This window comes from Berghia stephanieae, chromosome 2 (genome assembly GCF_034508935.2).
Source record: "Berghia stephanieae isolate SIO BIC M18660-M18661 chromosome 2, UCSD_Bste_1.3, whole genome shotgun sequence".
In the NCBI taxonomy this organism is placed as follows: Eukaryota; Metazoa; Mollusca; class Gastropoda; order Nudibranchia; family Aeolidiidae; genus Berghia; species Berghia stephanieae.
The window spans coordinates 43728596-43756095 of NC_088361.1; the positions used below are offsets into that span (position 1 = coordinate 43728596).

General features: G+C 36.9%; 1 protein-coding gene across 1 annotated transcript in view; it reads right to left on the reverse strand.

Moving 5' to 3' along the window:
* Positions 1 to 27500, reverse strand: part of LOC144964940 (putative transporter YutK) — a 90188-nt gene that overhangs the window by 50194 nt on the left and 12494 nt on the right. Inside the window, exons 3-7 of the mRNA XM_078899743.1 lie at positions 20747 to 21024; positions 19311 to 19478; positions 18710 to 18854; positions 12077 to 12268; positions 1 to 83 (exon numbers count right to left, since the gene is read on the reverse strand). The exon at positions 1 to 83 is cut by the window's left edge and continues 79 nt beyond it. Coding sequence (XP_078755869.1) covers positions 1 to 83; positions 12077 to 12268; positions 18710 to 18854; positions 19311 to 19478; positions 20747 to 21024 — 866 coding nt within the window. The remainder of the gene's footprint in view (positions 84 to 12076; positions 12269 to 18709; positions 18855 to 19310; positions 19479 to 20746; positions 21025 to 27500) is intronic.

Below are 27500 nucleotides of genomic sequence, written 5' to 3' on the forward strand. Positions count from 1 at the left end.
AACTTTAGGACAATGAACTCAATGACGCCCCAATTATTCAGTAAGTATATGAGCGCGTTGGTAAAGATGAAAATGCCTGAAGTCTTGGTGAAAAATCAAAAATTGAGAATGGGGTGGGAAACAAAAATTTTATTATTATTATTATTATTATTATTATTATTATTATTATTATTATTATTATTATTATTATTATTATTATTATTATTATTATTATTTATATGAGCATAACTATGATTATTATTATTATTATTATTATTATTATTATTATTATTATTATTATTATTATTATTATTATTATTATTATTATTATTAATATTCTTCTTCTTCTTCTTCTTCTTCTTCTTCTTCTTCTTCTTATTATTATTATTATTATTATTATTATTATTATTATTGTTTTGCCTGACATTCAACATCTATCTTATATAGAAATATTTAATGTGTATCTAAATTTGTCTTCACTAAAATATCGTAGAATAAGAGGTGATTTTATTCATATAGACAGTATGCGCTTGGCTAAGAAGCTCATAACATTGCCATCCGGAAGTTTTACGGACCAACACACAAAACTGTGTGTATCCATGAATGTTTATAGTCGGGTTATTACAGTTCAGTGAGCATTACTCATAAACGCGGATGGCAAAAAACATCAACAAAGACCTGAGTGACGTCATCTTCGAACTATCAATAGATGGTATGCAGATGATGTCACTCAGTCCTTTGTTATTGTTTTTGCCATCCGCGTTTGTGAGTTGTTCTCACTAAACTGTATTAACCAGACTGTAAAAGTTCATGGTTACACAGAGTTTGTGTGTTGGCCCGTTATACTTCCGGATGGCAATGTTGTGAACTCCTTGGCCAAGCGCATTCTATCTATAGATAGTATGCAGATGATGTCACTCAGGCCTTTGTTATTGTTTTTGCCATCCGCGTTTGTGAGTTGTTCTCACTAAACTGTATTAACCAGATTATAAAAGTTCATGGTTACACAGAGTTTGTGTGTTGGTCCGTTATACTTCCGGATGGCAATGTTGTGAACTCCTTGGCCAAGCGCATTCTATCTATAGATAGTATGCAGATGATGTCACTCAGGCCTTTGTTATTGTTTTTGCCATCCGCGTTTGTGAGTTGTTCTCACTAAACTGTATTAACCAGACTATAAAAGTTCATGGTTACACAGAGTTTGTGTGTTGGTCCGTTATACTTCCGGATGGCAATGTTGTGAACTCCTTGGCCAAGCGCATTCTATCTATAGATAGTATGCAGATGATGTCACTCAGGCCTTTGTTATTGTTTTTTGCCATCCGCGTTTGTGAGTTCTCACTAAACTGTATTAACCAGACTATAAAAGTTCATGGTTACACAGAGTTTGTGTGTTGGCCCGTTATACTTCCGGATGGCAATGTTGTGAACTCCTTGGCCAAGCGCATTCTATCTATAGATAGTATGCAGATGATGTCACTCAGGCCTTTGTTATTGTTTTTGCCATCCGCGTTTGTGAGTTGTTCTCACTAAACTGTATTAACCAGACTATAAAAGTTCATGGTTACACAGAGTTTGTGTGTTGGTCCGTTATACTTCCGGATGGCAATGTTGTGAACTCCTTGGCCAAGCGCATTCTATCTATAGATAGTATGCAGATGATGTCACTCAGGCCTTTGTTATTGTTTTTGCCATCCGCGTTTGTGAGTTGTTCTCACTAAACTGTATTAACCAGACTATAAAAGTTCATGGTTACACAGAGTTTGTGTGTTGGTCCGTTATACTTCCGGATGGCAATGTTGTGAACTCCTTGGCCAAGCGCATTCTATCTATAGATAGTATGCAGATGATGTCACTCAGGCCTTTGTTATTGTTTTTGCCATCCGCGTTTGTGAGTTGTTCTCACTAAACTGTATTAACCAGACTATAAAAGTTCATGGTTACACAGAGTTTGTGTGTTGGTCCGTTATACTTCCGGATGGCAATGTTGTGAACTCCTTGGCCAAGCGCATTCTATCTATAGATAGTATGCAGATGATGTCACTCAGGCCTTTGTTATTGTTTTTGCCATCCGCGTTTGTGAGTTCTCACTAAACTGTATTAACCAGACTATAAAAGTTCATGGTTACACAGAGTTTGTGTGTTGGTCCGTTATACTTCCGGATGGCAATGTTGTGAACTCCTTGGCCAAGCGCATTCTATCTATATTATATAGACTCGTGCAAGGAAGCGGGTGCAATCGTAGCCATCGTTAACATATAGCCTCACAAGAAAGTAAGTCGTGAGTTGTATTCAAACGTTCAACCAATGGAATCACATGTTTCCCTGATCCCTACTAACGACAACTCACGGAGCGTTGTCCAAACCTAAAAAATGACGCCAAACTATAAGTCCCAGCGGGTTCTTGCGTAGCCATCGTTAACATATAGCCTGACACAAGAACCCTCTAGGACTGGCAGTTTGACGTCATTTTTTAGGTTTTTGTAGCGCAAAAGGAGTTGTCGTTAGTAGAGCACAAGGAAACAAGTTATTTGATTGGTTGCACTATTGAGTACAACTCACGATTTGTTTTCTTTTGTGGCAAAAGGATGGCATTTTGATGTCATTTTTTGGTCAGTGTCAGGCTATAACTTTACGATGGCTACAGTTCTCGCGTAGCCATCGTGAACTACTTATAGCATGACACTGACCAAAAAAATACGTCAAAAGACAAGTCGTTGGCTACAAAAGAAAACAAATTGTGAATTGTATTCATTAGATGAACAAATGGGATTACTTGTTTCATTGAGCACTACTTACTACAACTCAATATACACTGCACAAAAATAAACAATGGTGTGAACCTATAAGTCCGTGAGGGTTCTACTGTCAGGCTATAGATAGTTCGAAGATGACGTCACTCAAGCCTTTGTTATTGTTTTTGCCATCCGCGTTTGTGAGTTGTTCTCACTAAACTGTATTAACCTGACTATAAACGTTCATGGTTACACAGAGTTTGTGTGTTGGTCCGTTATACTTCCGGATGGCAATGTTGTGAACTCCTTGGCCAAGCGCATTCTATCTATAAGTTACCGATGGCTTCGGTTCTAGCGTAGCCATCGTTATAGCCTGACACTAGGACTCTCTAAGACTTCTGGATTGACGTTATTTGTTAGGTTTGTGCAGCGCCAAGTGAGTTGTTAGTAAAGCTCAAGGAAACAAGTGATTCACGATTTGTTTTCTTTTGTGGCCAACGACTTGTCTCTTTGATATTTATAGCTGCGTCTTCGATTCCGATTGTCAATCATGACAAAATCCCGCCCACAAACTTTTCATAGGTCCATCCTAAGACTTTCAAACTTGTTGCTCGTTATATTTCAAGACTTTCTCAGAACAAATTATTGGTTCTTGATAGATGACAACCTCCAATACGGTCCAAAAATCTCATAAGCAAGATTATGGTTTAAATGTCAGCGTTGGTTGTTTTAACATGTCTGTATTTGAATTGAGCAAAAAATTTTCCCAGTCTACATCAGGCACACCCTAGTTTCACATTATTATGTGAACAATTTTATCAGCCCAGCCCGCCGTTCAATAGACTCAAACGTCACAATAACATGTTAACAACTTTATCGGCCCAGCTCACCGTTCATTAAGAAATCTTAACGAATTCAGAGGCCTCTTGTCGAATTTAGTGATTTGACGATTAACTAAACAATACAGCTATCACCAGGTCACCTGACGTCACGAGGTAGCCAAATTATAATGGTAACATTTATTGACACGAGTGTGGATAGTAACGAGAGTTGTCCGTCAGATTCTTGATTGAATGAATGTAATAGTTACCAATGTTAAAGTTTTCATTGGTTACTTTAAATCTTGACTCGGTGAAATATCGATGACAAAAATAACCGGCTACTTAAATAGAATTTGTCTTAAAATGTTAAAGATCTAAAAGATTTTATTTCAGTAATAGAGGAAATATTATAAGCATAAACAATTAATCTGTAAAAGTGCGGTTTATCAGCTGATTTCAATTAGACAAAAAAATCATCAGTTTCTTTCAATGAGACATCATCGTGTAATTTGTCGAGATGCTACATTATCATTTGGAATGTATTCATGATAGGGTTGACAAAGGCTTTGGATGGCTGTATGGAGTAGACACATGCACGTCCAAACTAGGATACAGGTGACTTCTATCTATACATTATCAATTGTCATCTCTCTCTCTCTCTCTCTCTCTCTCTCTCTCTCTCTCTCTCTCTCTCTCTCTCTCTCTCTCTCTTATTTTTTTTAATTTTTATAATAATTTATTTTACACATACACATTCCCCCCATACGCACACACGCTAAATGCCAGATGATCAGAATTCCTCGTGACCAATTTCAAAATCAAAGATAACCAAATACACCCCCATGTGAAACAACGATCTGACTGCCTTGTAGAGATCATCGTTTTTGATTTTTAAAAATTAAACATCAACTACACTAAGAAAAACGTAGCTTTTAAAAAAAAGTAAATAAAAGATATTTTTTAAAGCCCGATTCTAATTGTGGCCAATCTTGGCCAAATTGATCATGAATATGACCATCTGGCAGAGATGCAAGTAGCGCCAAGCCGTTTCGAATGGTCAACCCATGCTATATTATTCGTTGTCGCCACCGTCGTGCTCACGAGGGACGCCGACCACTTTACGAGGCGGACACAGTCGTCTGAGATACTGTCCTTTTGTTGGTTAAAGATGGGGCTTAAACAGGATATTGTTTCAAACGATATTTTTAATTGCCTCTAATTTCAAAAATACTTGACATATGATCATTTTGAAAACTCTGTTAGCTTTCCTATGCATGTCCCAGAGTGTCGAGAAAGTGAAAAAAAAAGTGATTTATTGATTTTATTGAGAGATACTATCCTTTTGTTGGTAAGGGCAAGCTAAGTTTGAAACCAATTTTTTTTTCGGAGTGGTGGATGGCGTCGACTGTTTAGCGTCCCTCTCCCGACCAGGCGGAATTGTCGTAACAGTAAGGTCATGGGTTCGAACATTATGTTTTGATGCGTCGAAATTTAGCACTGATTACAAATATATACATAGCCAATAACTCTCTCCTCCGATCAATACACCCTACAGAAGGAACGGAGTAGAAGTCACTCAGCTCTTTGTTATTGATTCTCGACCACGAGTTTAGTGATTAGGGCTAACAAATGATATATGAGCCAAGGTCAAAAGGTGCCCGTCTGATACCAGTGTTAAGAACATTCGATTTTTACTTAATTATGGGCTGTTTTCATTGGGTTAATGCTTGTAATCAATTGATAATATGAAGAAGAGATAAAATGAGATAGCTCAACATATTCTGTTCAACAGAATATGAAATAAACAACTTGAAAGTCAAATTTGAATGCAGTTTGGCATGTGCTTAAAACGAGGTCAACGCATCACCTTTATAGAAAGCATGTAGAAATTAAATGTGATGGTTTAGCTCACATGATTGAAATTTGCTAATAGTATAAAGTCAAAATTTACTTTTAAACGCAATTGCAGTATATTACATATCTGATTAAGTTTCATATAGAGTTCTTAAAAAGTTTGTATTGCTTGTGACCTTTGGTGTCATCAAACACAGCACAATACTAAGACTCGACACGAAACTTTAAAGCTCATATTTAAAGGTTATAAAATGTTTTATTATGAGAAAAAAGCATAGATTTTCCTTCTGAACTCAAATCTTGGAGTAAATGTATTCCGTTTGCTGATATTGAGGTTTATTGGTTTTGGTGTCATTTGTCACAAGCAACACGGCATGCGTGAACACGTGGAAGTTTGTTTCGTTAAATGGCGATTCGCAATTTTGATCAACCCTTCTTACCAGCCTTTGAAGTGCAGCACTTTCAGTTGCCTTTCCAGCATGGCTCCAGACAGAAAAGGTAAGTTGAACTTTGGTGTCATCGCTATTTTACATTGTCACAAGCAACACTTGAAATTGGATATTACAAAGTGCCACCAACAAATTATGTTTTCATCTGTTATTCTATTTACAAATATGATATTATGACATCTCATCTGAGACTGTGATTTTGACACAATTAATCATTTCCTTGTAATTCTAATTTTTTATGTTTCAGGGTTGTATGAATCAAGAAAAAGACAAAACTCAAGCTTTTGACGAATCCAGATAAATAGAAGGGTTGTCAAGAAATTTGATTTGTTTTACTATTAACACACTAAATTACTACAAACAAGCAGATTTGAGCAGTAGGGTGCTGTTATCGTCTGGTTACATGAATTCATTACCATGGCTGATATTTATCTAGAGTTTGTGTGACTTCTGGTACTTTTTGTGACCATTGGTGTCATTGGTTAAAATGTCACAGTTGACACTTAAGTTTGAAGTTTCTAATGTATTTCTGTTATCCTGTTCTTCAAAGCTTGAAATGTCATTGAATTCCATTTTAACAGACTGTATTACATTTGTTCAGTTGCTATTCTTGATTTATTGAGGCAGAATTGCGTTCTAGTGCCGATTTTGACCCAAGTAATAGCAACAATGGGATTGCTAATTTCTAAGTATATTTCCAATTTGAAAGTATTTAGTTTCTTAACATATTATTTCATTTCATTTTAGCATAATTGACTGTTGGCTTGGATGGCCATCTAATTTGCGGTTATTATGCTTTTTTGACTGAATATAATGATATAGTATGGACAAAAGTGTGATTTGGTGTTGCTTGTACATAAGTATAAGTAATGGTGTCACCGGTCTTATGTCACAAGTCACATTCAGATACTCTATTTTCCATGTATATTTCTATTTTTGAAGTCTTTTGTTTCTGAAATATTATTAAATTCCATATTTATCTGAGGTTATTACACTGGTTTGACTGAAATTAATGATATATTGTCGAAATGGCAATTTGGTATTGCTTGTGACATAAGTAATGGTGTCATCGGTCTAATGTCACAAGTGACACAATGTTGCTAAATAAGATATCGATGGCCCGTTGATCAAACCTCTGAGGTAGCGTTTTTGCCAATCCGCTGATCTAACCTCTGATGTCAACTTCAGAGATAAGCGCGCCCACTTATTCTTTAGTCTCAAGATGATCAAACCTCTGATGTTAGTTCAGAGTTCAAGGGAGACGGAGAAGTACTTTCAAGCAATCAAAAACACGTCATGTAAATGATGTATAGTTTGTTTTCGTGGATTAGAAAGAATGATTGTGTTTTTAACTACAAAATCAATATTTCATTTTACTGTTAATAGGGTTGTATTGACATTGGACTCTATAATTTTGAGCATCCATAAATATCACAGCTGCTAAATAATTGTCAATTTCTAAAGTCACGATGCGACTGAACTTCAAGCCTATTATCTCCCAGTTATGCTTTATTAGTAAATATAATGTACGAAATAATGATTGGGTATTTAAAAAGATAATACGCCGATCACCTGTTCTCCCTATCTCTATTAATTTAAAATAACAAAGCTCGATCATGACAATCACCCCATTAAATTAAATCACGTCATCACTATGACATGTCCACCTGATGCTATCCTGATATCATACCACCGTTTAAACCCCTACCCATCCTGTCCAACAAACAACAAAGATCTTTTGATTTTTTTTTTAAAGAAAAAGATAAAGCTAAACAAACAAAAACAAACAAAGAAACAAGCAAACAAAAAACATTGTTGTCGATAAGTATATTACTGTTTGCGTCTTTAACGCATTTTCTTGCCACGGCTGGTCGTTTTCCACTTAGATCTTGTATTGACTGGTAGAATTGTTTGGTGTAAGATTTTTTTAGTCTTTCAATTCTGTGACATTCATGCTCAATATAATCTTCCTTTGCTCTCTTACACTCACGTTTTATAATCTTATTAGCTTCTTTATATTCATTGCTGTTCCGTTCTAGTTTTCGTCTTTCATTCATTAGTTTCATGATCTTGTCATCCATCCACTTATGTTTTGGTTCGTGTTTTTTTCACAGATGGAATAGTTTCTCTTGCAGATTCTGTGATGCAGTTCGATACTTGATTCCAGTACTCATATATCTGAGGTCAAGTTTTCACTTTTTTTCTTTCACGCATTCTTTGTAATCATTTTTTATTTGATGGATAATTCTCAATAGATCTAATTGCAGTTTTGGTTCCACTTTCTTTTTCTTTATTTGTTTTAAGTTTTATTTTTAGCGTGGCATTGACAGGTCTGTGGTCACTATTACAATCTGCGCTTGGAATAGTTGCGTACGATAATTCTGAATCGATATTGGACCAGAATAAAATCTATCAGATTTCTATAAAGGCCACCTGGGCTTATCCACGTCCACTTCTTTCTATCGTGGTTTTTAAACCATGTATTGACAATAGTAAGGTTTTCCAATCTGCACCAGTCGACAAGTCTTTCCCCTCTATCATTTTTGGTACCTGGTCCGTGGGGGCCAACGATATTTTCAACTCTCTCGTTACCAACCTTTGCATTGAAATCACCAATTATTAAACGAATTTCATCAGATTTACATTGTTTTAATGCTTGTTCTCTATCTTGATAGAATGTCTCAATTTTGTTTTCGTCACTGTCTCATGTCGGGGCGTATATTTGAATAATATTAACATTAAACGGGTTTCCTTTCAACTTTACTAAAAATAACTCTTTCTGAGATTGCAACATGATCTAAATAGCACTTTGATGTTGGTTTGTCTAAAAGAATTCCAACTCCTTTTTCATGATTGATATATATATATATATATATATATATATATATATATATATATATATATATATATATATATATGTATTGTATATACATTGAAAAAACATGAACAAACTAAAGGAAATAACAATTTTATCTTAATCTTTAAAGTTTATTTAAATTTTAAAAAATTTTAATTTTCTTCTCCTACATCCGTATGATGATGATGATGATGATGATGATGATGATGATGATGATGATGATTGCCGTGCAATACAAAGTATTAAGAAACGTGTTGCAGCTCTCCTCTATCTCAAAACCCGTTGTTCAAACTTCGGAAGTGACATCGGATGATTGATCGCCGTGAAAAAGCCGGGCGCGAAACTCTGATGTCGCCATCAGAGCTTTGATCAACGGATTCACGAAAACGCTACTTCAGAGGTTTGATCATCAGACCCTTGATATGCTTTGATCACATTATTTCCCAACATTTTATTCCAAAAGTTTCTGAACATTGCTGGTAATAAGCATATGCAATATTGTTGTTGTTGTTAATGTACAATCATTTTTATGAAATAATATATTTGCATTCTATGTTGCTTTTGACCGATGACACCAAAAAGCAACCTTTTCTCCAATAGTTGGTAACACTATTGTACTATGATTGTTGTTGATTGTGTCTTTTTGTTTATAACTTACTAAATAAAGTTTGATACTTAACAAAAATCATTTGGTTATTGCGCTTTTTGTCTCATTTTGGTGTCACCGGTCACAGGTGACACCAGCAACCTATAGGCATTGTTGACGTTATTATGCTGCGTTTGACCGTAATGTTATCTAAAGGGCCTTTGATTCATGAAGTACAGGGTTTTTGCTACATATCTAGAAACATAAATGGACTATTATGTCACTTTTATTTTGAGAAAAAAAAATTGGCACCTTTTGACCTTGGATATATATATATATATATATATATATATATATATATATATATATATATATATATAAACATTTTAAGTATAATTATTATTACTCCTACAGATCTGTTTCTTGTCACTGGGACAATCTACGGGAAGTGTGTGTAAAAAAATGTAGCATTGTGGAGAACATTGTGCTTATTTGAGTCAATAAAAAAATTGATACGGCGCACAACTCTACTAAAAGATTTGAAAATTAGAAATGTATTTTTTACAGATAGATAAACAGATAACTTGATTTCCTTTTATAATTTAAAGTTAGTTTGAAAGTTCGTTGAGTCAAACAGATAATATCATAAAATATGTACCGACGACACTTGGCTCCCAAAATCAACTAATATTGACACTGTAAAAAGTTGTCAATTTGCGTCATCTATTTATGACATCAAGTATTATTATTACTTCCGTTGTGTTGTTGATTTAGCGGTGATCAGTTTTGTTATGTAGTATTATGTTCTAATTGCGTGTATGTTTGTGTGTGTGTGTGTGTATGTGTGTATGTTTGTGTATGTGTTGTATGTGGTGTATACATGTGTGTGTGTGTGTGTGTGTTGGCATTTTTCAGCAAATCGTGGCATTCATAGTGATATTATTCACTTGATCACATGAAGGTATTTCAGTCGCCATTTTGATTCCTTTTTACTATTAGGGTTAGCTCGAGAGGTTAGTCATACGTGTTATTAAAGGTGTTAGGGTGTTTGTTTTTCCATAAGTTAAGTAAAGGGGAGACATTCCGAAAGCTGCTACATCCCCAGTATTCTTTAAATTTGTATTTTCACCGTTGATATTTTGTCAGGCATTTATTTATTCACTAGAACAAACCTTGATAGATTTGTGAAAGTTTAAAATTTCCTAATTTGACCATTGTTTTGATTTTCGGCCGCCATTGTGATTTGTTAAGTATTGAAAGGTAGTGCAAAGCAGTCCGAGAGTTGTTTTTTTTCTATTAGGGTTAGCTCGAGAGGTTAGTCATAAGTGTTATTAAAGGTGCTAGGGTGTTTGTTTTTCCATAAGTTAAGTAAAGGGGAGACATTCCGAAAGCTTCTTCATCCCCAGTATTCTTTAAATTTGTATTTTCACTTTGATCTTTTGTCAGCACGGTGGTAGAACAGCACATTCAACGTTCAAAATTCCAATTCCAATAACGGATAACAGCACCTGTAGCATCAGTCGCCAATCAGACACAGCTAAGTTACTGAAGAGTAGTTCTCTCATAATTTGGGATGAAGCACCTATGATGGACAGGCGTGTGTTTGAATGTGTGAGCAGGACATTTTGTGACATAACAGGCAGTTCAAAACCTTTTGGGGGCAAAGCGGTTGTACTTGGATGGATTTTCGGCAAATTCTACCTGTTGTTAACAAACGAAGTGAAGCCGATATATTAAGTGTCACACTTAACAAGTCAATTATTTGGAATTTTGTCACAATTTTTCACATGAATAAGAACATGAGGGTTACTGATGACAATAACTGTTTTGCAAATTGGCTTCTCCGCATCGGAAATGGTACAGAGCCGGTTTTCAGCGAAATAGGAAAGTATTCTGTTAAATTACCTCCAGCGCTATGCCTTCCTGAAAATGACCCAGAATGCTTGATAAATGCTGTATACAATGATTTGAATCTGAACTTTGCGGATGAACGTTATCTGTCAGAGAGAGCAATTTTGACTACAACCCATGAAAATGTTGACAAAATAAATGCAGCCGTTCTGTGCAGGATGCCCTCATCAACTGAACAAATTTACCGCAGTGTTGATTCCATTCAAAGTGACTCTGACATCAACTTATACCCGATTGAATTCTTGAACGAACTTACACCTCCCGGATTTCCTCCACATGCATTACATTTGAAAGCCAACACGTCAGTCATGATGCTTAGAAATATAAATCCTAAATCAGGCCTCCTAAATGGCACCCGTTTGTTAATAATTAAATTAGGTTCAAAAGTATTAGAAGCCAAGATAATTACCGGTAGTAGAGCTGGCGACATAGTGTTTATCCCTAGAATCAATCTGACGACAACAACGGATTGAGGCTTATATATAATATATATATATATATATATATATATATATATATATATATATATATATATATATATTTATCAGACTATAAAGGTTTAAGCCCCTATAGTTTTGTGTGTTGGAAGATTTCAACTGGCGGGCAGATCGTGTGCATATTGTCATTAAATACGGGCCTGTGCTCTTTCATTTCATTCATGTATATCAGCATTCCTCTCTGTGTTCCCCCCCCCCCCCTTTCTCTCTCTCTCTCTCTCTCTATCTATCTATCTATCTATCTATCTATCTGTCTCTCTCTCTCTCTCTCTCTCTCTCTTTCTCTCTCTCTCCCACTCTCATAATCTCAGTGTTAAACTTTTACATCGAAGATGTGGAGGGGGGGGGGGGGGGTTGCTATTTAGTAATAAAACTCGTAATAATTACCGACAAGGCGAGGCCCCATTGTTTAAATTCTTTTCCTATCACAAGGGCAGATCCCATATTTGCAAACGAGAACAAAGTCGTGACGAGATCTCCTAACCACTGAAACACATCTTGGCCAATCTGGGTTCTCAGGGTAAAATAGGCCAGAGCAAATTGGACTGCAAAGGACCAAAACACAGGGTGCCAGTTTACCTGTATGAAAAAAAACAACGGAAAGTATTAATTGCATTTCAATGAAACCATCAAACAATCAACTTATTAGTACGGTATAGGTATTATATCGGGGGCAAATCCGATACTTAGAATTCAGATTTAAGTTTAACTTATACAATTTGAATAGGGGCCAAGATGTGATGTAAAAAAACTGGTTCCAATGTCATTGGAAGTGTAAAACCACTGTTCCAGAGGATTGGATATATATATATATATATATATATATATATATATATATATATATGTATATATATGTATATATATATATATATATATATATATATATATATATATATATATATATATATATAATCGTATTTGATACAAATATGGTACGGATAGTACGGATATACTATAATCAAACACCCTCATGAAGCCACACTCAACACAAAAAAAAAAAAATGAGATGTACAATACGTGTCCACATCGCCGGAAGTTCTTATTAATCAACTACAAACCGGAACCACTTCAACAAACAACAACAGACAACAAACCAAACTCATGTAACACTCACAGTCCTAACGATGGCTGATTTGGCCTGAAACATCGATGTAGACTGACTCCAACATTGTGGTCAATATTAAAATTATATATATATATATATATATATATATATATATATATATATATATATATATATATATATATATATATATATATATATATATATACATCCTGTGTAATTGATCTTTTGGTTTTAGAGTGACGGCATCATATTTTCTAGTCTAAAAATTATTTTTGTCGCCAATAAAGATCATCCATTCTCGCTCTTATACGTCCCATAATCCTAAGAATCTGCCTATACATCCTGCAACTAAAATAGTTATACCACCCTTTTATTCAAACTGGTTACATACAGCCTTTTCTGCCTTGTTAAAATGAATGCCTTTAGTCATGAGATTGAGTTCTATTTCGTAAACTGTATTATATATATATATATATATATATATATATATATATATATATATATATATATATATTTATTTATTTATATATATGTTTTTAAAAAAATACATTTTCTAATCTTAATAGGTTGCACTTTAAACTCAGTTTTAACCAAAAAAATATAGCTCACAGCGGCATGCATTCAGATTGACCCTGCAGATCACATTTTAACTGGATTAAAAGATGATGATCTCAGACCATTTCATAATGCTGCAATACTCTGAAAAACCCCATATTTGAAAATTTGGCCAGAAAACTCGTCCTTCAGATATCAATCGATTTAAATGACCCTCATCTTGGCAAAAACTCTCAAACTTGAGACTTTGCGACGTCCCAGGTATGAGAGTTTTTGTCAAGATGAGGGTCAATTAAATCGATCGCTATTTGAAGGACGAGTTTTCTGGCTAAATTTTTAAATATATGGGTTTTTTTCCAGAGCACGGCAGAATGTGATACATACAAAGAAGCGGTGGACTTTAAAATATGTTATTAATAAAAATGAATAATACAGCTTCAAAAATATAACAAAATACCAACCACGCATCGGTACGGGCTGAAAAACCCATTCTGGATTATTGTGCGGCTATGTGGTCTAGTGGTATGACACTCGCTTTCGGATCGGAAGGTCCTGGGTTCGAGCCTCGCGCTCGGCGCATAGTTGAGTCCTTGGAAAAGGCTCCTTACTCACATTCTCTCACCGTACTCAGGTGTAAAATGAGTACCTGGCCGTTAACAGCATTGTCCTTTTCCGAAAAATTGTAACATCGCCTAACAGGCGTCATGTCCCGTCCTACATGTTAAATGTTGCTGTTGACCAGGGACCCCTTGTAAAGCGCTTTAAACACATTTAGTGGATATTGCGCTATATAAAGCTCAATTTTTAAATTTTTAAAATTTTAAAGCTTAATCATCAAAACTTGAGCTCTTATTCAGCGCAATATCCACTAAACGTGCTCAAAGCGCTTTACAAAGGGTCCCTGACCAACAGCAAAAACATATGTGACCCTACGCTTCAAAGCGGTATTAAGTCGGGATTTTGAAAACGAAGAAAACCGGTTTTAAAGTCGAAATGGTCAATATTATCAAATTTCAGTGTCTGGTTGTTTCAGAAACTACAATCATTTTTCTACAAAAAACATTATAATTCAACATAAATATTGACGATAAGTTTTCTAAATTTAAGTTTAAAAATGCATCTATTAGTGACACATTCAAAAGGAGAGTTGACTTTCTCTCCAGAGAGCCACCATTTCCAAGTACTTAGTAATATTAAGTCTTTTCCTCCACCATTACCATGTAAGATACCACAGCAAAGGGCGTGTCTTTATCTATCTCAGAGAAAGCATGACTGTTTCCACAATTTCATGGTTCAACCTATAATGAACTTTAAAAACTGTAAAAAGTCTAGGTTTTCCCTGACAACCTTACAAATGAATGATTCTGATTGGTCAACGCTCATCACATGCGCCTGTTGGCCATTAAAATGCCCGGGCAATGTGTCATGACGTCAGCATGCGTGTGTTACATATGTGTGTGTTTGTGCATTTTGTTACACACCACGTGCTATCATTTCTTTGTCTAGCTGCATTGGTTAATGATTGCGATGAGGGTCCTTTGTCCCTCTTTCTTTATTCATGAAATTATAGGACATGCTAAGAATTTAATAGGACAACAGTTGCCTAATCTTACAATTACAGAGATTGTTGTAGGATAAACATGTAATTTTAAGTACAAAAGTAGAATAGTAAATAAAGCCTTCAACAATTTATGAACTGCCAATGGAAATGCGTGTAACTAAAAAATGAAAAAAGTTAAATGTATGGATAGATAAACAGAAAGAGAGACAGGCCTATTAATGGATAGATAGATAGATAGATAGATAGATAGATAGATAGATAGATAGATAGATAGATAGATAGATAGATAGATAGATAGATAGATATATTGATAGATAGATAGATAGATAGATAGATAGATAGATAGATAGATAGATAGATAGATAGATAGATAGATAGATAGATAGATAGATGAAAAGGAGAGAGGAACAAACAGAGAGAGAGAGAGAGAAAGAGAGAGAGAGAGAAAGAAAGAGAGAGAGAGAGAGAGAGAGAGAGAGAGAGAGAGAGAGAGAGAGAGAGAGATGTTCGTTTTGTTGTGCTTTCTTTGTATATTGAAAGAAGGGGAGGGGGTCTTTTTAGACAATCAACAATGTGATGAACGCTAAGGAAAACTTGAGAGATTCAATAACATGTTTTCATGTATGTCATTACACAATAAGCCCCACCCCCTCCTCCTCAAGCTGTCATCTGACTCATAATGTAAACAATGCAATGAATAATTTGACCAGCCCATTTCTTTAATTGCAATCTCATTGGTCAATATGTTTCCAGTTGATTGACTACGACTTACATGAAACAAAATGCTTTCTTAAACTATCCCTACAATTATTTGCTCCATCTCTTTCTTCATGTCTACCTCAGTCCCTCCGTCTTCCTTTTGTCTCTTTCACACATACAAACACACACACACACACACATATACACACACATGCACTCTATTTCCCTTCCGCCCCGCCCTCTTAATGCACAAGCAGTCTCTATCCCCACCCCTCTCGCTCCTCTTTTTCTTTATATATATATATATCCCTCTCTCGCTCTCTCACGTGTGTGTGTGTGTGTGTGTGTGTGTGTGTATGTGTGTGTGTGGGTGTGTATTTTACCCTCTCATTCTTTCTCTTCCTCTCCCATCCTGTTTCTTGATATTTCTTTCCCTGTCCACCCGGCTTCACATAGTTTCAAAATGTACTTTGAAATTATAAACCCTTCTTTCATCTGACATTTTGAAATCTTATTTCCTCTAATAAATAAGACAAAAATGTCATATATTAATTCTTATTTCATTGATTTTTATTTAAATTCTTCAAAAAGTGAGCAATGTCATAAAATTGTCGGCAGTTTTATTTTTGGTGTTTTATTTATTTTAAGGACATCTTACATAATAATGAATAACTACAGAAGTAATAATTGGATTATTTCAAAAATTTGTATGCACATTATCAAATGTAAAATCTAAGGTCATGCCAAATTCAGTGATGCCAAAACTCCAGTTTCACCGGAAAAATAAAATCCGACATGGAGCCAAATATTTCGGGTTACGGGCAACTTCCGTCAAATTCCGGTGAGGTTAAATTGTTCCAAGGATACCCCCCCCCCCCCCTTCCAGTCACTACTAATACAACCATCATCACCCCATCATCTTCATTACCAATACTACTACAACCACCACCACATCATCATCATCACCACTGTTACTACTACAACCACAACCACCATCACCACCACATCATCATTACTATAATACAACCATCACTACCACTGCTGCTACAACCACTACCACATCATCATCATTACCACTCCAGCAACAACCGTCACCACCACATCATCATCACTACCACAACTACTACAACCACCACCATCATTACCACTACTTCTACAACCAACACCACCACACTATCATCACTACCACTACTACTACAACCACCACCACCACATCATCTTCATTACCACAACTACTACAACCACCACCACCACATCATCATCACTACCACTCCTACTACAACCGCCACCACATCATCATCATCACTACTGCTACTACTTCAACTACAACCACCATCACCATCCATGCCACCACAACTACAACCACCATCACCATCCATGCCACCACAACTACAACCACCATTACATCATCATCTCTACCACCACCATCACATCACCATCCCTAAAACTACTATTACAACCACCACAACGCTACCACTACAACCACCAATACTACTGCAATCAGTGTTGTAAGCGCCGTAAAAACCCTTCAAACAAATTTAGTTCAAATCTCTCTCTCTCCCTCTCTCTCTCTCTCTCTCTCTCTCTCTCTCTCTCTCTCTCTCTCTCTCTCTCTCTCTCTCTCTCTTCATACAAACACACATATACACACGCACATACACAAATCAATAAATTCGGTCACTGGATTAATTTTCATGTTCACCTTCCTGTACTTGCCAATAATAGCTCATCACAAACACTTTGACCTCAAACTTTAGCCTTATTAGTTTTTCAAGTTCAAGTTTCTCTACTTATCACTACATGCACTTTGAGCGCACTCTCTCTCTCTCTCTCTCTCTCTCTCTCTCTCTCTCTCTCTCTCTCAAACACACACACACACACACTACAACCACCACCACCACATTTTCATCACGACCACTGCTACTACAACGACCACCACCACCACATCATCACTACCACTACTACTTCAACCACCACCACCAAATCATTATCATTACCATTACTACTACAACCACCACCACCACCACCACATCATCATCATTACTCCACTACTACTACAACCATCACTACCACATCATCATAACTACTACAACCACCACCACTTCATCATCACTACTGCAACTACAATTACCCACACCACATCATCACTACTACAACAACCACTGCCACTACTACAACTACAACCACAACCACCACCATCACATCATCATCACGACCACTACTACAACAGCCATTATCACATCGTCATATGACGCATATTCGGCAATATTACAATTTTTCTGACAGAGACAACGCTATTAACGGTCAGGTACTCATTTTACACCTGAGTACGGTGAGAGAATGTGAGTAAAGAGCCCTTTCCAAGGACTCAACTATGCGCTGAGCGCGGCTCGAACCCAATACCTTCCGATCCGAAAGCGAGTGGCATACCACACGACCACATAGCCGCATTACTATTATAGTACTAATCCATCAGATTATTGCTTCTGTTCTCCCTTTATCGTTGGAGTGGGCATCATTGAGATGAGCTCAAATTCATGATCATGACGCTTTATTCTGTTAACATTCTAAGATCCTTTTACTTACAGAAAGAACGAGCTAAACATTTGTCTGCCGTCTATCTGTTTTTTTAAATGATGTATTTACATTTTTCTTATTTTTCTTATTGGCTGATGAAGAGTTTTGAGTCCGAAACGATCCGTATTTGCTATTTTGGTCATTTTTTAAAAAGGCTGTTATGTTCAATTTTGATTATTACTTTTGATGTTTATCGCGCATTTATCAAAATGTTAAAAATCTCACAGGCAGAAATTAAAAACACAAAATCTATTTGATCTATGAATTAAGTTAATAATCACAATGTAAAGTTAAAAGTCACAACTTCAACTGCTTTATCATGTTAATTTATATTCTCAATTAATCATTTTTATGTACATGACATGAAAATGGCCTTTATATTACGAATTTATGAAGTATCCATAAATGATTCCAAATGACTTGGGTTTTTTTTTTTGCCTGAAGTGTGCCCGATTGAAACAAAAATGAACAAATTAGATTAACAATATGAGGTCCTGGATAAAATACTAAAGTAAAGTCAAGTATATGAATGACAAAGTAATAATAATGTGATCAAATTTACCCGACTTGGCTTTGCTGAAAAAATAAAGCAAAGGAAGATGATAGCCAGCATTCCAAGGAAGGAGCGACGGTGAGTGGCAAGGTGTGCTAATACATTCACTGCAAGAAAGGTTATCATAGCAACTGCGGTTGCAATCATAATTGCGCTGAAATGAAATTGTATTATTAATTGGTGGATGAAAACAAGTTATGTCAAATTATAATTATATTGGTGTCATAAGACAACATGAGATTTTTATCTGCTTTCTTTGTCCCTAATTTGATTAACGTTAAAGCGGTTAAAGGTGTCATTTCCATTTCCAGAGTTTTGCGCCGACTTCATTCTTTTAAAATGTAGGAGAGAACAGAGTATCCGTTATCAAATCTTCATGTTGTTGACATTAGAGATCATATTTTAATGATGTCCCTTCTTGAAAAGTTATTGAATTTCAATTGAAGAGTGTCAAATTTAAATAGATTTTCATTTGACTTTGCGGTGTGTGAATTAGGAAATTGACTCATTTAGAGCAGACACCGACGAATTCTAATTTGAATTTTGAAATATAAATATCAAAAGAGAATAGGCGAATAAAACAATATTAAGATAACACCTACACACTTACTATCTTACTATCTTCCGAACTCTTCTGCCTGAATCTTGTTCCAGGAACGAATGAAGACACCGAGGTAGTCCAATAACAATGTTTCGGCTTTCTAAAACCTTAAAAAAGAGTTTCCACAACATGAAAATGGTGATGGCCAATAGAACGATGGACCCTTCATCACCGAATCTGGTCGTGAGAGATAATACAATGCACAAAGAGTTACAAAAATAGTAGGGCAAACATTTGATATAATTTTACATTAATAGTTGTGTAGTCATGTGGTTAAGCGGTTTGTCATTCGATATAATTAAAGTCATGTAGTCAGGTAGTATGCGAGGACAATAACCCGACCGAAAGTTTCCATGTAAGGACAGGGGTCAAGCAAGGATGTATCCTATCGCCACTACTCTTTATCTTAGCTCTAGATTGAATCGTGAAAAGGACAACAGACAGGAACATAGGTATCCACTGGACACCCCTGCCCTTTATTAAAGACTTGGATTATGCAGATGACATAGCATTACTGTCCGCAAGCACCATGTGCAATAAAAAAAAAGAAAACAGACTAAATGAGCTCGTACTCAAAATGAGCATGAAAATGAAATTAAAAAAAAAAAACAACAACAAAAAAAACAGTCTCAAGAGAACTCAACATTGGAACTGAAAGAAATTGAATATGTATAATTCATTTATCTATTATCAACAATAACAATTGACGGAAACTCAGAGGAAGATGTAGAACACAGAATATGCAGGCAACTTCAGTGTTTGCAATGCTGAAGGACATTTGAAGACTCAAAACATTTCAAACCAAAACCAAATTGAAACTGTACAAAAATAATGTGTTTCAGCCCTCTTGTACGGCAGTGTGTGTTGGAAAGTAAAATCCAAAGTAACAGATAAATTGGAATCGTTTCAAAACAAATGCATCCGAAGAAAGTTAGGAATATTTTGACCCACCACAATTAGAAACGACTCTCCGACAGAAAAGACAGATACATTGAGCCATAAAAAGACTCAGATAGAGATGGCATAGATATGTTGCCAAAATACAGGGAATTGCTGTGTCAAAAACTGCACTCCGTTGGACGTCTGATGGCTAACGACGAAGATGCAGGCGCAATGAAACACATGGAGAAATCCATGGATAAAGAGCTGAAAAAAGCTGACCAAATGCAACTCACAGACAGAAATGAACTTCATTAGAAAATGTCTTTTGCGGCCCCGACGAATATTAAGTAAGTTTATAGTAATGAAGAATAATTCATATAGGTTAATTTAGGCCTCTGCACTGTCATGGTAGAAAAGAAAGCCAAACACCAACACCATCGCTAAAAAGCATAGCACCACGGCAATTCAACTTATTATCGAATTCTTAAAGTAAAGAATACAGTTAGGTATATTATGTCCTTGAAAAAAAATCACAAAAGTACAGTCCTTTAATTCTCACTGACCTGTGCTTCATCGAATATCCGAAATACACGATATATGCCACAAACAAAGTGAAGTATATGCCCACTCTGATCTTTTTCCAATGTAGGTTGAAAAATTCATGAATCTTATCCTCGATGAGTGCTATCCATTTTGAAAAGCCTGACTGTGTAGGTATTACATGTTCGTCGAGTATCATAGGCTGATCTGCATTTGCATCCACGTCTTCCTCGCCCAGATTGTGTTTATCTTTACCATATACTTCATGTGTATTCATGGCTGAGTTTTGATGTGTTTCAGCCTGTAAATATAAAAGAATGAATGACATTTTTACCACTACATTAATATTGAATTGTCTTTTTAAATAATATACTGGCATAGAAATAAATATCCCTTTCCATTTTTGACTTGAACACTTTAAATATATAAATAATTGGTAGTTTTTATATAGGGCAATATCCACTCGAAGTCTCAAAGCGCTTTACAAGGGGTCCCAGGCCAACAGCAATAATTAACATGGAGGAAGAGGCATGACGCCTGTTAGGCGATATTGCATTTTTTCGAACAGACACACGCTTTTAAAGGCTTGGTACTCATTTTACACCCGAGTTCAGTTAGAGAATATGAGTGAAGAGCCTTTTCCAAGGACTCAACTATGCGCCGAGCGGGGCTCGAACCTAGGACCTTCAGATCTGAAAGCGAGTGTAATCATACCACTAGACCACATTACCGCACACAACTTCATAAATTGATAGATGAAAATAACCCTGACTTGACAAAATCGCAATTTCGACAAGACTTTTAGTTTATTTCAAACAAGTCTCGTTACAATTTTGGTACCAGCTTATGGAGTATCATAGATTATAGAACGCTACGGATACCCAATATCTTTGGAGTTATTTATTGAGTCTTCTTATCCGGTTTGGTTTTTTAAAAAGTCTAATTCTTTTTTCCAAATTTCGTTGCAGTTGGAACGGAACACTTTTTTTTAGCTTCATATTCCGTACGACAAGCTCGACAATTTGGTAAAGAGCTGTTTGCATTTATCGTTCTCAAAATTGTGGTAAAATGCGGGAATTCATTTAGGTCTTGTTTGCCGCGATAATATCTCGAACTCGGCATGACTCCAAGAAATCAATAAAATACACAAACGTAAGTTAAATCTGCAAGTCAAAGTTATAGAAAGCTGCTAGCAGCTGTGAATTGCAAAAACTTGTTTTTTGGGGGTTTTTTTAAACCTCAGGAATGTTTGTCGTTGCTTTGCCAATTTAGAATTATCTCCGTCTTTTAAATACGACAATAAACAGGTATAGGTATTTTGACCTTAAAAAACAAAAAACAAAAAACAACAAAAAAACCCAAACCCCCCCCCCCCCCCCCCCAAAACAGATCTAAATTAAAAAGTCAAAAAAGTCACTCTAAGATAAGGGGCTATATATAGTAATCATTGCTATCTACATATAGATTGCGGGTCATCGCATGGGTCATAAAACTCCTCATTGATAATAATCTCATTGGCATTATATAATAAAATGATGACTCTTAGTAGTTATAATGCTAATAATAATAATAAAAAGAATAATAATATAATAATAATAATAATAATAATAATAATAATAATAATAATAATAATAATAATAATAATAATAATAATAATAATAATAATAATAATAATAATAATAATGATAATAATAATAATAATAATAATAATAATAATAATAATAATAATAATAATAATAATAATAAAAATGGTAATATTAATAATAATAATAAATAATAATAATAATAATAATAATAATAATAATAAATAATAATAATAATAATAATAATAATAATAATGATAATAATAATAATAATAATAATAATAATAATAATAATAATAATAATAATAATAATAATAATAATAATAATAATAATAATAAAATTATATAATCAAGAACAGTAAAAGAATATTATTGCCAAGAAATATGAGTAAGGATGGGGAAATCCCTCCTGTAATATTATAATATCTATGGTGAATTGCAAAAACTAATAGACCGTCTAGACAAAAAAATTTCAACCAATAACGAAAACAATAAAAACATAATAAATACATTACTTTAAAATTAAGAGAATTTAAGAATTAAATCTCCCGACCTTAGATTACAGGAGAAGGGGAGACATGATCCAAACATATAAAATAGTAAAGGGAATAGATAGGGTAGAGGCAGGATTCCTTAAACCAAACAAGAACATTCAGACACGAGGAAACAGCAAGAAACTGAAAAAAGAACGTTTTAAAACTCATGAAAGAAGGAACTTTTTTCATCTAGAATTGTAAATAACTGGAATAAACTGCAAGAAACCACAGTATCAGCACAAAATTTGAATAAATTCAAAGCAGAGTTGGAGATAAGCAACACCCTAGGAAACAAGTTCAATTATAAAAATTGGTCCAATCATTAATAGATGAGGAGGAGCGAAGGAGACTACACCAAGTCTAAAAGCTCTATACAGAGGTATCCAGGTATCCAGGTAAAAACCAGATAAATGGGAGAGACATATTTAGCACACCATTTCGGTAAATGAAAAGGTAGAATATGTAGCACGGGACAAACGAATAAATGATACTTATGAAATTTGTGTGTTAGAAGTCAACACCTTTAATCTTCTAGAGGAGAACGTAAACAGGAAGCGCTGACGTGACGCACACAAAAAGTAGGAAACAGACAAGACCCAAGATTTTGGGTTGGAGAGTACATAACACACCTCCTCCCAGCACAGACATCTCACGGAGCTTATTGGTAACGTTCAGGCGGTCGTATAGGTCGTCCGGTACGTGACGTGAGCTATCTGGGTTGCGTTGTTTTGTAGGCGTAGGGTAGCCTCGATTAGGGTCGTTGTCAGCAGCAGGGGCTGGCCTTTGCGACAACGGAGAACGTCCTCGTCGTGGTGGTTGTTGTAGTTGGACCGGTTTAGTGGAATCTAACTGTGCTGACTTGAGACGGTCAACCGAGATGCGTTCTGTGCGACCGCCTGTGTCCACGAGGAATGTTTTGTCTCCCTGTGTTAGTACTGTATATGGGCCGATGTAGGGCTTTGTAACGGACTCCTCTGTTTGTATGTACACGTACTTAGCTGTCAATAGGGATGGGGATAAATGTGTGCCTGAGGTACTAGTGTGGTGAGCGGCTGGTCTAGAAGTATGCAACTGTACCTTGGCTCGGAATGTCGACAAGAATTCGGTCGCCGACAAAGGTGAAGAGTAGGAAGGAATTAACTCGCCGGGAACGGTACGTGGTTCACCATAGACGAGCTCTGCCGACGAATATCCCAGGTCGTCTTTGGGAGTAGTTCCAAGAAGTACCCAAGGTAGTTCTACCCAGTTGGGACATGTGAATCGTGCCTTCAGAGCTGCTTTGAGCATGTGATGGAATCGTTCAATCATCCCATTGGCCTGGGGATGAAATGCCGTTGTCCAATGGAGTCTGACTCCGAGACGTTTAGCCATTTCAGTCCACAAAGCTGAGGTGAACTGTCCGATTATATGTCTCCAGGGACGCCAAAACGAGAGATCCAACTTCCAACGTTGTCATATTTTCTATAGGAATTGCCTCCAGCCACCGTGAATTGCGATCAATGATGGTTAGAAGAAAATGTCATATATGTGACCGCAGGACGGAGGAAGCGGACCGACAATATCGTGTGATATGTGAAAACCTTTTGTCGGTACGGTAAATGTTTCAAGGCGCGCTCGAGTATGTTTCTGAATTATTGATGATTGACACTCATGACACTCCTTTACGCAATTGCTAATTTGAGGCCAAAGGCCATACCACACAAATTTTTCTGTGATGAGTTGGACAGTGGCTTTAACCCCTGGATGTGAAAGGGTGTGCCTCGAACACTGACTGGGCGTCTGAAATCCAGAGGAACGATCGGGCGAGCTCGGCCAGTTGAAATATCGCAAAGCAGTTCGGGCCCCTCGGTCACTCAATTTGGTCTAAGTTATTTGTATGTTTGTGAGCGGTGTTTTGTAGGCTTGTATGTCCGCACTTGAACTTTGTGCTGCAGCCATAGCTGTATAGTCGATGCCCAAAGAGAATGCATGAGTGGCAGTGACAGCGCGGGAGAGGCAATTCTTCTTTCCCGAGATGTGTCAAATGTCAGTGCTGATCTCCGAAATAGCAGAAAGCTGCCTTTGCTGACGTCCTGACCATAGCTCTGTGGCCTTTGACACGGCATAGACCAAAGGTCTGTGTAGATGGTGAACAGCCTTCTTTCTAACATATAGCGAAAATGTCGTATTGCCAAAAGGATGCCAAGGAGGTCTCGGTCAAAAGTACTGTATTTAATCTCTGGTGTCTGCAGTTGGCGACTGAAAAAGGCTAGTGGTTCACAGCAACCATGTGTGTTTTGCTCAAGGACGGCGCCGCGGGCTACATCTGACGCATCACACGTGAGAGCGATTGGGGGAATCTGTGCACGGATGTACCAACATGGTTGCATTTGCTAAGGCTTGTTTACCAGCATGGAAGGATTGGTTCATTTCGTTAGACCAATTGAGAGCTTGGCGTGGTTTGGATGTTTTCAGAGCATGGTAAAGAGGGCGCAGAGTTGAGGCAATGTCGGGGGTTAAACGCTGGTAAAAGTTTATCATACCAATGAACTCTTGAAGTGCCTTAACATTTTTTGGCTGGGGAAATTCCTTTATCGCCTGAATCCTAGAAGGCATTGGTGCTGAACCTGACGCGGAAACTCGATGGTCAAAAAAATCAAGTAATGTCACTCCGGAAGAACATTTCTCGAGTTTGATCACCAGCCCGTGATGCTTTAGCCGCTGGAAAACCGCGTGAAGGTCCTTGATATGAGATTGGGCGGAGGAACTGGCAACAAGAATATCGTCTAGATAAACGAATGCAAAATCTAATTCCTGTAGCACCGTGTCCGCAAGGCGTTGAAACGCTTGTGCTGCGTTTTTTAAAAATCAAAACGGCATGCGCAAAACTTTCCACAAACCAAAGGGCGTTATCACTGCTGTGTTAGGTATATCCTCCGGAGCCACGAGAATCTGATGATACCCTCGGACTAGGTCAATTTTTGAGAATATAGTCTTACCGGCCAGACGTGCTGAAAAATCATGAATGTGGTGAATAGGGTAACGGTCGGGGCACTGTAACATCGTTGAGTCTTCGATAATCGCCACATGGCCGTGAGCGTCCGTTGGCTTTGGCAACGATGTGAAGAGGGGATGCCCTGGGACTGTTTGACTTCTGGACGATTCCAATATTTTCCATTTCAAAGAACTCCTTCTTAGCAATAGCGAGTTTATCCGGTGCCAATCGTCGTGCTCAGGCAAAGACAGGTCGGCCTTTGATCAGTATGAAATGCCTAACGCCATGCTTGGCCTCGGCGGTGTTAAAGGTAGACTGTAAGAGCTCAGGATAGTCGTTGAGGATTTTACGGAACTTATTGCTGTTGGGTTCCATGACAGCAAGATCAGAGCCCGATCATGTCGAAACAGAAATGACAGAGCAATGAATATGGGAGAATGATTCAGCCTCAATCAGTCGCCGCCCTCGAATATCAACCAGCAGGTTGTGTTGACGTAGAAAATCTGCTCCTAATAAGGGACGTTTGACATTAGCCGATATCAAGCGTGCTTTGAAAACACGTTCGCCAAAACGAAGTGTTACGAATCGGGCACCATAGGCCGCTATGGAAGATCCGTTGGCTGCCAGTAAGGAAGGTCATGTGATTCCTGGCACTCTTTCGTCTGATGACGCTGGTTTCACAGAAACTTGTGCACTTGTGTCCACTAAGAATCGTCTTTTGGAAATATCGTCCGTGACAAACAGTTGTGTTACTTTCGATTCAGATATTGTTTTTTGGGGGGATTGTAGTAGAATACCATGATAGACCAACAGTTGGGTTTTCTACTGCTGGTCCGCTCTTCCGTTTCCCTGATGTTTCTTATTTATTTTTAAGCTGTTGATGGATTAGTGCAGTGTCGGGCATTTGATCCAAACTTCCGATGAAACCAGCAAATGGTATGGATTTCAGGTAGATCGGCAGGTGTCGCTATCGGTGGTATCAGGTTCAGCGTTTGAATTGTAGAACACTCTCTCATACTTGGTGTCAGAGTTATAGAGATTATCTGCCTCTTTCGCCAGTGCTCGGTAGTTCGTTTTATTAGGGGAACTAGCCAGGGGGGGGGGGGGGGCAAATCGATTCTGGTAACAGCCGTAAAAAGATGTAACGGAAAAGGAAGCACGGTCTATGTTCACCTAAAAGAGCCAGCATTTTGTCCATCAGTTCGGAGGGTTTGCTATCACATAGCATAGCTCTTTAATGTCCAGAAGAGTGGCTACTTTCTCCGCTTCTGATAACCCGTAAGGCATCTGTAAGAAATGATTTTAGAGTGTTGTACTGTTGTACCTACAGTTGGGAGGTGGCGAAGAGATGACGGCTAATGATCTAGATGCTGTAGCCGCATCAAGCGCTGCCACTACGTGGTAGTATTTCGTTTCGTCTGCTGTGATCCCACGCAGTGCAAACTGAGCCTCGATATGCGCGAACCAAGCAGGGGGCAATTGATCCAAAACGTGGGGAGTCTAAGTGCTACTGCTTTTATAGACATGATGATTTAGAATGAAGAGATCACGTCGGGGTCACCAGTGTAGCACGGGGCAAACGAATAAATGATACTTATGAAAGTTGTGTGTTAGAAGTCAACACCTTTAATCTTCTAGAGGAGAACGTTAACAGAAAGAACTGACGTGACGCGAACAAAATGTA